Genomic DNA, 12,537 nt, shown 5'->3' with positions numbered 1-12,537 from the left:
GGGCATCATCTCCATTTTTCCTGGAGAAGAGGGATAGGGAGCCCCAAAGGCAGATTGGTCCATGCACTTTTCAGAACCCCAGCTTAGTACGTCCTCCTCAGCTGGTGCTGGGAGCTCCCCAGACCTGGGCTGGGGTGTTGGGGACGTGGAGGCCAGTCAGCCCCTTCCTTCTTCCATCTGGCCCCCTGCAGGCCCTCCTCACCAGCCAGCAGCTCTGTGGTGTGATCCCCGTCCTGGGGTCCCCATCCAACAAACGTGGAACGAATGTGGCTTGGATCGGGGCTCGTGAGGTGAGGAAACACGGGGTCCTGCGGGGGTCTGCAGCTCCCCTCCTCCCACGGTGCCCTCACCTGTGGTGGTGTCGTTCTCCAGCTGGGCCTCGTCCAGGCACTGCTTGCGCTGCACCTCGATCATCTGCAGATAGTCACACTCCTGCTGCAGCATGGCTGCCTGGCTGCCCTGGGGGACGGAGACAGGGAGGGGCTCATCAGCCTCGCCAATCACTCAGGAGTGTGGAGGGCCCAGTCACTGCGCTGAAACTGCTCTCACCCTGGAGGGGACCCAAGTTCAACTGAACCCCAATTGCAGCCCCAGACTGAAACCCGATCCCAGCCCAACTGAAACCTGAACCTGACCTGGATCTGACCTCAAACAGTTGTCCACTGTCCCCAAAGTTGGGCCCACCTTGAGCGCCCTGTCATGGCTTCTTAGTGGCTCTCCCAACAGTGCTGCAGCTATAACGACTCTGTCTCTTTGTGGTGGCACGACCCCAGACAGAGGCAAGAGGGCCTCTCCTTAGAGCCCTGAGCTGGCCCTCTGGACACTGCCACTCTCCAGCTTGGCTTGGGAGTCCTCTGTCCCTGCCTCCATCTCCCTGGATGGGTGGGCCCAGCTAGCGCTACCTTGCTGTGGGGAATTAGATCCTGGCCTCTGGTTCCTGGGGCCAGCCCTGGGAGGAATCCAGGAGTCCGGCTGCATTTTCCAGCCTTTGTCCTCGCTCCAGGAGCCTGTGCTCTGTCCCCTGGTTTCTGGGCTGGGAAGGGGACTCTGGCCCTACTTGCCCAGATCTCACTTGCCTCCTTTCTAGCGTCTAAATAATTCAAGCTGTGCCAGATCTAATGGGGGTGGGGAAGTTTAAGGAAGTAAAAGAGGCCCCTCTGGGAGCCCAGCAGCCCTCCCCTCCCCTGAGAAGGGGGGCAGAAGTGACGGGGAAGCCCAAGCTTCTTCCCTCTCCACCTCTGGGCCCTGGCCAAGCGTCAGGGGTGGGGCCAGACCTGTGTGACAGGGGACGCTGGCTTTGGGGAAGACATGTGAGTCGCGGGGGATGGCTGTCCAGGCACAGCCAGAGAAAATCAGGCCTTGGGAACTGTTGGGTGGGGAAGGGCAGGTGAAGGCCTCCACGGAGAAACCGCTGAGCTGGTGGCAGCTCTTTTCTCTTTGACTTTAGGAAAGTGGGTTCTGGCCCTGGCAACCGCACATCAGTTTCCTCATCTCTATCTGGGGAGGAGAACGTCACAGTCCCTGCCGGGGCCACAGGAGAGGGTCCAGCGAGACCTCTCCAGAATCACACATTCTCAGTGTCTCCTCTAGCTTGTCCCTCCCACCCTGGCCCTTGCCTCCCTGGGCTTCAATCCCTCCCCTGCTGACTTAGGGTTTCTTACAGTGGGTCTGTGGGAAGAGCATAGGTGGGGGACTCCCCCTCATTTCCTCCCTTTAGGGGGCCCCGCCTGGTCTGCAGGCACCAAAGTACTTAGCACTTTGACCATTGTTCTACGTAAGTCAGCCCCATTGCGGGCTCTGCATCCCGGGTGGCAGTGAGCTCTCCATTGCTGTGGATGGGAGAGAGGTCCAAGCTGATGCTGGACACCACAGTGTCCAAGAGGCCACACAGTTAAGTTCCTGCCACCTTCATAGCTCCCCCACTTCCTGCTGAAGGCTTTGGTTGGGCCTCATTGTGTCACAGGTCCTCTGTCGCCCAACTTTGCCATATGCAGATGACACCATGGCTGACCTAGCCCAGGTCTAGCGGCAGGACTCCTTGCCCAGGGCTCCGCTCAGTCTTCTCCAGCGTCCAGACCTCACCTGCCCATGTGCCAGTGGCCTGGAAGCCACACAGCAAACATGGGTTCTATCTTGGATTTTTAACTTTATCAGCGAGTTGGGGTAAAGACATTAAATGGTGAGTCATTTAGAACTTGGCATGCTAAAGTAACACAGATCCGTTATAGAGCGGATACAATTATTAATATTTGTATAACTGTTAAAAGAAAAGAGACAAGACTTAAAGGAAACTCTGTGCCTGTGGTTTCTCTTTGGGGTCATGTGCTTCCCCTCTTGCCCATAGGGTACTCAGGCTGAAATGCTCAACGTGCTCTGTCTTGAGGGGTCTGTTTCTGGCTTCCTCAAGTATGGGGGAAGAATGGCCAGGTGGATCTCAGAGGTGGCCTCTGGAAGAAGAACCTGGGGACTGGTCGCCCGAGCTTGTGTCCCACCTTTGGTCTATTTTGCTTGTCTTGGAGCACACTTCTCTCCCAGGTACCTTCCCGGCTCTGTTGTCCATCTCCAACAGGTTCTTTCTGCTTTCCGGTCCCTTCCCAGCCTCTCCTGATCCTCCCGCCCATTCCACCTCCCATCACACTGCAGCGTGAATGCAGGATGGTTGGTAGTGGATGTCTATTGTTTCCGCCTTCCACCATCCTTTACTTCCCTCTGGTGCCATGTCCTCACCTTTGTCTGGGAAGCCGTCTCCTTCCCTACTCAGAGTTCATGGGGGTCTGATGAACCCTCTTCCAGGAGATTGACATGTGACCAAGACTTAAGTCAACCAGAGCATTCCAGGCCACAGTGCCTGGCACATGGCCCGTGTCAGGCTACTCAGAGCCAGGAAGCTCACCCCTGGGACTTTGGATCAAGCAATGAGGCAAGTGGATTTGTTTTTTCCCACTGGAGTGGAAATCTTAAAGGATGCAGGGGCTGGGGCTTCTTCTGCCATCTTGTTGACAAGTGAAACATGATAATGAAGGCCGCACAGCTGAAGGCAGAATAGAGAGCCAGAGAAAAACCAGGCCCTCTTCACATGGTCTGAGCCCCTGAATCCAGCCATGCCTGAAATTAGCTCTGCTTCCAGCAACACAAGCCAATGCCTTTCTTTATGGCTTGAGTCAGTTGAGTTTTATGTCCCTGTAACTAAAAGTGTCCAGCCTTATGGGCTGAGAAAGGACAATGGATGACCTTACTTTCTGGGCCCTCATGAGCTAGGGCTATGGCCATGTGGCTTGCCAACAGATATTTCTTTCCCAATCACTGTGGGCACCTAGGGTTTTGGCAGCTTCTGCTTCCCACTGTCTGAGGGTAGAAGGTGTTGGGTCAGCTGCTCTAGCCAACTCTGCTCCCCTAGCAGCACAGCTACGGAGCCCTTCATGACGGGCAGTTCACAGAGAAGGGAGGGGTGGGTACAGGAGCCTACGGTGTCTCTGAATAAAGTGTGGGTGGTCTGGAAGATGTGCTCTGTCTTTGCCACAATTTAGTTGAGTGCTGGGCCCATCTGGAGAGGGGTAGAGGAAATGGAGACCCAAAGAGAGACCTGAGGTCACTCAGCAAATGCACATTCCCAGACAGGACCTAAGTCTCTGACCACTGATTTGGACCACATCAACCCTTTTGCACAGCCTTGCCTTGGGCCATCTGGTCAACCATTGCCCTTTGAGGGCCAGGGCCAGGGCAGCTCCCTCCAGCCCTTATCACTGAGGAATTCAGGCAGACTTTGGACTTCCTCTCTCACTTATTTCCCTATTCTAAACATCCTCATTATCCCTCTGGACTCTAGGCACACGGAGAGAGTTGGAAAATTCCGTGGCCAAATATAGCCAAGTCTACCGATCCCAGGGAAGAGTTCCAGGGTGGGATCTAGCCGGAGTGTGGGGTTCATACAGAGTGGGTATTCTGTACCCATTCTGTAGAGGTAGGTCTTAGAGGATATGTAAGAGTTAGATAATTAGAGGTAGAGGAAGAGCACCCCAGGAAGCAGGAGTGGCTTGTGCACAAGCATGGAGGCATGCAAATGCCTAACACATGCAAGGTTGCAAGAAGCTTGGTAGAGCTGCAGCAAGGAGTTCTGTGGCATCAGGAGACAAGTTTGACTAGGGGTGGGATTAGAAGGGCTGGGATGCCAGTTTTGAAGTATGAACTTTGACTCCTAGGCCTTTGGGGACCATCAGAGATTTGAAGCAGGAGCCTGAGGATGGGGGTCACACATTTTACAAAGATCCCTCAGGTTGCAGGTGGTGGGGCTGAAAGCTACTGCACAGTCCAGGCAGGGACTGATGAGGCCTGGGTTAAGGCAGGCAGGGGAGTGGGTATAGAGAGGAGAGGGCCCAAGTGATCAGGTAGAATTAACAGGATTTGGTTAATTCCCATCCCCAACCAGACTCAGGGCTCTCTTGCCAACTCCTTTTCAGTCACTTCCCATGTCCAGCTAATAGCATGGCATGGGACAGAAGACGACCAGGACTGAGGAGATGCTGTGGGTTTCCTCACTCCTGCCTGGGTCCCTTCTCCTGGCCGCAGGAACTCCTGTCCTAGAGAAGGTATTGGGAGTCCAGTCTGGTCCCAAACTTCCCAGCCTCAGCTCAGCTGCAGGGTCAAGCTGACTTTAAGCTTACTTCTTGGAGCTCAGCCCAGCACAGGAATTGGTGAGGGGCTCAGGAGAAAGTCCTGCTTTCTCCTCCCCTGTGGGCTCCCTGAGATCTGGAGCAAAGGCTGGGGTGGGGATGGGCATGTGGGTGAAGGTGCTTGGAGTTGTAGCTGTTAGATGCTAGGGGCTCTGAAAGACAGGGTAGGCACAGCTCCCGGTAGTAGGCCATATCCAATCCCCTTGTGGGCAGCCTGAGACCAGCTACTGCCTAGGGTCAGAACCCCCAGCCTCAACTCAGGGGAGCGGGAGTCCCCCTGAGGAGCAGCTGGTCTCCGAGAGGAGGACCAAATGCAGTAGGCTGGCTAAGGTGAGACAGGAGGAAGAATCTGTCTGCAACTCTCCACGTACTGGGAGCCACCATGGAAGATTTTGATTTGTGCTGCTGAGGTTTGCCATAGGAGGGCTCTTTTCTTCCTGCCTGAGCCTGTTAGAGGTGGCAGGGGGATTGGGAGTAGAGGGCAGTAGAGGGGGCCCGGGAGTGGTCCCATTTACCTTCTCCCCCACTATTCCAGCCTTTAACGGAAGCCATCTCACACCCCATCATTTATTTACGCCCATCCCAGAAATCATGGGGTAACAAAGAGACACAGGACTCAGAGAGAAAGCAGTGTGATCAAAAGCACACGGGACCGATGTCCCAGCCTGCCCCTGTGTGCTGGCTCTTGTGTGTGAATTGGTAAGGAGATGGAGGTCCTGTTGTGAGAGGCCAGGGGTGAGGAGGGAAGGGCAGGAAGGGAGGGAGTGAGGGACATAGGAGGGTATGGTAGATGGTGGGATCCAGAAGTCACAGAAGAGAGGGGAAACATGCTCCCAGCTTTGCAGACTGCACCAAAAGAAGTTGAAATAAAACCTCATCTTATATGTGAAGAGGCATGAGGATGCCTGCTGGGGTGACAGGAATGTGTAATAGATTGACCTGGGCGGTGGCTACACAGGTGTATACACACGTGTGACAAATCACTGAGCTGTCACTTCAGATTTTTACATTTTACTATTATAATTAAATATCTCTAATGTCCCAGGGCAGTGTGTGGTGTGCCATGGCCCCTCTGGAAGAAGTAGCTCTTCTTGGTGAGGTGGCAGAGCACAGTTAAGATCACAGGTTCCGGAATCAGACTGTCTGCCACTTCCTGGCTGGGTGACTTGGGCAACTTAATCATCCTCATCTGTAAAATGGGGACAGAAACAGCATGACCTACTTCTAGGGTTGTGTCAAGGGTCACATGTAAAGGACACTAGCTAGGCACCAGGGGACAGCCAGCAGGGTTAGCAGTTATTGCCAAAGCCCTAGTTTGGCCCTCATACCAGGCTGGTCCTGCCGTCTATGCCCCGGCCTGGCCACAGCCATGGTGCCTTGCATAACCCCAGGCAGTCTGAAGGTCCTACCCATAGGCAGCCATACCTACCAGAGAGGTCTCCAGTCTGTCATCTCCCCTCGTCCCCTACTGCAGTCTGATTTCTCTTCTTTTTTCTGTATTTTTACATCCCTTTGCCAATAGCCCGAAGTCTGCTCTCTGCAAATTCAAATTTTGCCAGCCACACCTCCTCTTGGGGAAGGCTGAGCTCTGGATGGTAGAAGAGTAGAATGAGAAGTGAGGTGTGTGTGTGTGTGTGTGTGTGTGTGTTGCTGGGGTGGGTGGGTGGGGGGACACAGGGATATAGGTTCGGGCTTGGGGCCAGAAAGAACTTTCCACAGCTCAGAGTGATACCAGGACAAGAGCTCTTGTAATTAGGAGAATTCAAGCAAAGACATTGAGCTGGTTCCCATCTAAGGGCTCTTCTTGGAAAGTTTCCTTTGGGCCATGAAGCCTTCCAGGGTTTCTTTGCAGAGGATCATGCAGTGATGGCAGGGACAGCAGGGATTCTGGCTAAGCATTCAGTTTAAATCCCCTGCCCCTTGAAAGTGATCCTGGCCACCCCTAGGGAATTGGGGTTTGCAGGACTCAGTTTACAAACACAATGTCTGTGGGCGACATCGGAGTTGGGGCCACCTGCAAAGAGTTGGGCACCAGCACAGGGAGCCACAGGCTGTGAGTTCTCGGTACACAGAGGTTGGTTGGTGACTCTTCCTCTCATCTGGTGACCCGCTGTTCAGGAAGAACTTGTTTTTAAGTTAGATAGCAGGAGGCACTTCCTGAGAGATATAAATCCTCATCTCATGAACCACATGAGAAAGGAGGCGTGTAAAAACAACCCTGCCCAGTGCAGCCCAGCTCGATGTTCACTGCCAAGACCCCCTGTTCCTTCCTCGTGACCCTGCCAGCTTGCTGTGCAGCCCCATCAGACAGACAGGAAAGCTCCTGTGATAAGACCACCCTCCAATAACATCACCACTCATCTTGTGGTGCTTGATTAAATTCTGGCTGGGGATATTTGAACACTAGATATTAAGGAATCCCTGTTAATTTTGTTAGGTGTAACGATAGTATCATAGTTATATAGGAAAATGTCCTTTGGTTTTAGAGATGTGTCTTGAAATCATTTGGGGTAGAAGGTCAGGATGTCTATATTTTACTTTAAAATAGGCCGGGTGCGGTGGCTCACGCCTGTAATCCTAGCACTCTGGGAGGCCGAGGCGGGTGGATCGCTCGAGGTCAGGAGTTCGAGACCAGCCTGAGCAAGAGCGAGACCCCGTCTCTACTAAAAATAGAAAGAAATTATATGGCCAACTAAAATATATATATAGAAAAAATTAGCCGGGCATGGTGGTGCATGCCTGTAGTCCCAGCTACTCGGGAGGCTGAGGCAGGAGGATCGCTTGAGCCCAGGAGTTTGAGGTTGCTGTGAGCTAGGCTGACACCACGGCACTCACTCTAGCCCGGGCAACAGAGTGAGACTCTATCTCGAAAAAAAAAAAAAAAAAAAAATACTTCAGCCAAAAAGCAAATAATGCAAATATTAATGTCAAATGTTGATAATTGTCAAACCTAGGAATTGGGTAGTTGCATGTTCATTATAGTATTCTCTCTACTTGTTTGAAAATTTTCATAATAAAAGTAAAAAAAATAACTGTACATGTGGTGGAGAGATTGAATTGTGTTTCTTTTTCTTCTTCACAAATACTTCTAAGGTATTAGAGAGAGTTTGTACATATTGAAATTTTCCACTTGGTGTAATGAAAACCGTTTTGTGTTGAGAAGTTGAACGGGAGGATGCAGTCTGGGAGGTCGACAGAAGGCGCCGGGAGACAGGGACAAGACCTCATATAGTCCCCAGGCCCCATTCCTCCTCCATGGCCAGAGGGCCGCAGTGAGGGGCCCAGCAGTGGCAGGAGGGTGGCAGGCTAGAGGCCCTACCCTGGCGTCCTGGCACATGCTGGATTTCCACTGAGGCTGCCCATGCTGTGAGGGGGCCCGGAGCCTCACCCCCCAGGTTGTCTGGCCACGTCGTGAGGTCATCCCCCCTCCCCAGGACTCCTGCCTGCCGTGGGGACCCCTGGGCAGGTGGGGGCAAGAGATGGCTGTATAAAGGTCCACAGGGCTCCCAAGCTGGGATCAAGGGGAAGGGATGACTCGATACATAGTTCACACCACCACTTTCACTGCCTCCTTCAAAGCTCACAGGAGTCCTGCCTGGAAGACCAACCCTGTTTCACAGAGACACTGGGCTCCAGGGGAAGATTATGTCCCCAGGTGGGGCTGGCTCTAGCCCAGCCTCCTCTTCCCAGTTCCCTGTCACCTCCCTTTTGTGGTGAAGAAACTGAGGCCCTTGCACAGAGATTAAAGATGTTCCCCAGGCCAACCGGCCATTGCTGTGGAGTGGAGTGGGGACCAGGTCTCCTGGACCCAGCTGGGGCTCCCCATGGAAGCCCCGGAAACTTCAGGGCACCAGGATGGGAGGGTGGAAGCCTCTGAAGGGAGCTCCTTCTTCCAGCACAGTCCCTGGGGTTCCCTGGGCAGGCCTAACTGAGGCTGTCACTTTACTTGAGGAGGGGGCCTAACCCAGCTGCAGCCCAAAGCTCACAGGGTGACCTGTTGGGGGCCAAGAGAGCCTGGGCAGCTGTGGCCAGCCTCTGGAGAGGCTAGAAGCAGGTGGCAGGGGCAGTAGGATGCCTATGGCAAGGCGAGGCCTTCAGGAGCCAGTGGCCAGTAACCTATCTTAGCGGGATCGGAGGAGCCAAGCCTGCCCCAACTCCTGGGCCATCCCAGACTCTGCGGGGAGCTGGGAGTGAGCTGGGAGCTTCTGCCTTCTTCTGGGGTCAGGCCCATTGGTCCTGCCAACAGAGGGGTGAAAGGTTGTTCCATTTGGCCAAACTCTTCAGGGCACTGTCCTGCCTCCTCCAGGGAGCCTTCCCTGACTGTTCCTCTCACAACCCCTGCCCCCAGTTCTGGGAGGCTGTGCTCTCCCTGGGCTCTCCCTCCACCTCGGCTCTCCCTTCCAAGTCACTGGGTCTGGTCTCCCCCACCAGCCTGAAAATCTTCCCAGGGCCTGGGTCTGCTCCTCCTCTGGGACCCGTGGTCACACCCCGCCTCCCATTGTGCTGGGCATTGCCCTGAGCAACTCTGTTACTGGTGAGAAGTCCCTGTGCCTGCTGTACAGGGGGGCAGGGGCGGTGGAAGGCCTGACGGCTGGCCTTGGGGCACACTTCCTGCTCTGAGACACTGGAGGTTTTCTTTACCTTTTTGCTTCCCTGTTCAGAGATTTCCCTTTCCCAGGCTGAGGTCAGGGCACCATAAACAGGAGTGACAGCCTTGGGCCTTCAACCTGAACTTTGCAGCTGCCATTTTATGACTGTGATAACGTCCGCCCTGAGTCTGGCTGGAGCAGGATTGCCTGGTGTCCATTCCATGAGAGAGCGAGTGTTAGCTGGAGGGGAGGAGGGGGAGGTAGAGAGGACTGACCTCACCCCGTCCTGGCTGAGTCCCTTCCCCTTGCCCTGTGGGACCGCCCCTGCACTGGGCTGTGAGGAACGTGGGAAGGTGAGAGACTCTGGCTCTTGACCCCACGGGATGGTCAGAACAGTCCCCACTGGGAGGTGAGTAGAGCTGAAGGGTTAGGGGGAGGGCTTAGTTTGCGGAAGCAATCAGGGAAGGCTGTCTAGAGGAGGAGACAGAGTTGGGCACTAAATGAATAAGATGTGGAGAGACAGGGGAGGTAGGTATTGGAGGAGCCAGGCTTGGGCTGTCTCAGGAGGTGGGAGGCAGATACGGCTTGGTGTGAGAGGACCCCCACTGAAACCATTCTGCCCTGGGCTCAGAAGCCTTCAGGGAGGAGAGAATGGGGCATCAGCAGTGGTCCCAATATCCCTTGCTCATCCCAGAGGAGTTTCAGTGGCTGGGGCCCAGGGTTGGGCGAACCAGAGAGTTGTCAGGGAGGTCTGGAGGCTTCCTGACACTGAGGGGCTGAGAGTGGCGGCAGAGCTGTGGCCTCAGGGCCAGAGCTTGGTGAGGCTTCAAGTGCTCAGGGGGTGGGTCTCATGGCTATCAATGGGAGGAGGGGAGGCTCCTGCCAGTTGTCAGAGGTCTGCTCCTAGGACAGGCAATGAGCTCCCCTCCCCAAGGTGTGCAAGGACATCAGCTCGGTGGAAACACAGAGATTCCTTTCCTTGTGGGGGCGACAGTAAGGGAGGTGATCATGGGATAGAATGGACTAGATAATCAAGATCCCTCATACTCTTCCAGCCAATCTGGAGCGGGCAGTTTAGGCCCTGCCCAAGCAGCAACTCCAGATTACTCAAGGCCTGGGGTAAGATTAGGGAGAAAATCAACTTCTGTCCAGGGGGACAGGTGTGCCACTTGTGTCTCTGGGCCTCACTTTGCCCATCTATAAAATGGCCTTGGGTAGACTCAGTGAGCCTTGAGGTCTTCTTGTTTTTAGAATAAGATAAACCATGCATCTCCTTCCCCAACCAGGGTCTACTCTGTGGCCCAGGTGAGTCATCCACAGACAGGGCACATGGGTACACAGGTGTCAGGGGCATACACATGCCTCTGTTGGCAGGAAGCGGGAGGCCACTGTAAGTTGGCTATTGGCTCACTGCTCAGCTTTCTCCATGCACATGCCTGTCCCCTCCTGTTAAATACCATCCCTAACCCCTCACTGCCCACCAGCTTCCACCTTGACTTCCCCTATCTTTGTGCTCTGCTCAGTGGGAGGGCATAAGAAGGGGTCTGCCTGTCACTGACCTGATCCCAAGCACCCCTTCTCAGGCCCAGCGCTGAGTCTGATTCTGACACCCCACAGACACCTCCAGACAGGCACAGCACACAACGACGACCCACAGTGTATCAGACCTTCCATTTCAATCGACCACAGTACCCGACCCTGCATCCACTGGCCTCCCCACTCCCCGCACACCCGCAGCCACTACAAGGAAGGCAAGTCTGGGGCCCACGCTTTCCCCCCAGCCCCTCCACCGATGCTGAGCTGGGAAGGACTGGGCACGACCAAGACCCCACCCTTCGGGTCTAGATCCGGTCTGGGACGGAGAAGGCGAGACCGGGCGATCGGTGCCCCTTATTCCTCTTACACAGACGCGCGCACAGACGGCTGGGCTCCCGCCGCCCCCACTCCACCCCTGGCTGCAAGGACTCCGGGCGGCCCGGCGGACACTCACCGCGGGGCCGAGGGCGCAGGCGAGGGCGCCTGCCAGCACGCATAGCCAGCGAGCGGGCGGCAGGCTTGGCAGGCGCATGGTCCGCCCTGAGCCCGCGGCGCGCGGTCCCGCGCCAGTAAAGGGCTGGCGGGCGGCGCACCACGCGGGCGATGGCCGGGAGCCTGGCAGACTGGCGCTGCTGGCTCCCTGGCCGCGGCGCTAAGAGGCGCCGATTGGGGCTGGGGGCGGGCCCCGGGGGCTCGTCTGACGGGCGGCAGGTCTAGCCAATGGATCGGAGGAGGCGGGGCCGCCGCGCAGGTATGGGGCGGGGCTGAGGCGCCCCCGCGAGTGGGGAGTCCCTGCGCTCCCTCCGCGAGTCCTCACGTCAGTCTTCCGTGGTGAGGCATTCACAGGCCTTCCACCCTTGGCGCTCATAGCTCGGGAATCTCGAGACCCCAACATGCCCCATCCTCCTCTGCTTGGCTCACGACGTTCCCAAGCGCCTGGCTGTGGTCTCCCACCTCCGCACACCCGCTCAGCCCCATCCCAGGGCTCTACCTTCGGAGCCACCTCCTCCGAGAGGCCTCTCCGGCAGCCTCCCCACTTCCCACTTCTGCAACTCAGAGGGCTTGTGTGCGTAGACCCGATTACCAGACAGAAAGTTCCATTTACCTCCCCCGGCAGCAGGCTGGGGCCTTGCACAGGGCCTGGGGCTGGCAGCGACCGGGAGTAGGTGGGGCCGTTGTTTGGTCCATTTTCGACCGCCCCAACTCATCCGTCGCGCCGAAGAGGCCGATCGAGGGAGGGGAAGCGAGGGCGCGAACGAGGCGGGACTCTGGGTTCCTCGGCGCCGGCCCTGCTCCCGGGAGACGTGGCGGGGCTCTCGACTCTGGACGAGCGCCCCAGCCCTTCAACCCCCGGGGACCTCTTCCAAGGGGGATGGCGCGTCCGCGCCCTCGCATGTCTTGGCCGGGCACCTCCCGAGGGAGGCTGGGCCGAAATGCCAGCGCCCTCGCGCGGGGAAGGAAGGTCTGTTTCCAGCCCGCGGGTCGGTTTGGCAGCTGACCTAAAACGAACCATAGACCTCGTACTCTCCCGCTTTCCCTACTTTGCAGCCAGGGAGACTGGGGTGCAGAGGGGCCAGGACCCGAGCTGCCTGCTTCTAGTGCTGCGCTTCCAAGGCTGGGCGGCTCTTCCCCTGGGTGACATGTGGCTGGTCCTTCGGGCTCGGTCTTTTCGTCCCTAGAATGGCGCACGGGTTCACCGGCTCTGCGCCCTGGGAGCGCGTTTGCCTGCGGACCAAGCGCAG

General features: G+C 56.3%; 1 protein-coding gene across 3 annotated transcripts in view; it reads right to left on the bottom strand.

The window, feature by feature from the left end:
- Positions 1-11,408, bottom strand: part of VIPR1 (vasoactive intestinal peptide receptor 1) — a 32,603-nt gene extending 21,195 nt beyond the window's left edge. For all 3 annotated transcript variants that reach the window (XM_069475572.1, XM_069475573.1, XM_069475574.1), the window contains exons 1-2: positions 11,250-11,408; positions 351-459 (exon numbers count right to left, since the gene is read on the bottom strand). In XM_069475572.1, the coding sequence (XP_069331673.1) occupies positions 351-459; positions 11,250-11,327 (187 nt within the window). In that variant the 5' untranslated portion in view covers positions 11,328-11,408. The remainder of the gene's footprint in view (positions 1-350; positions 460-11,249) is intronic.
- Positions 11,409-12,537: the final 1,129 nt, after the last annotated feature.

This window comes from Eulemur rufifrons, chromosome 7, assembly GCF_041146395.1.
Source record: "Eulemur rufifrons isolate Redbay chromosome 7, OSU_ERuf_1, whole genome shotgun sequence".
NCBI lineage: Eukaryota > Metazoa > Chordata > Mammalia > Primates > Lemuridae > Eulemur > Eulemur rufifrons.
The sequence above is the reverse complement of the archived record's forward strand: the minus strand, read 5'-3'. Positions and strand labels throughout refer to the sequence as shown.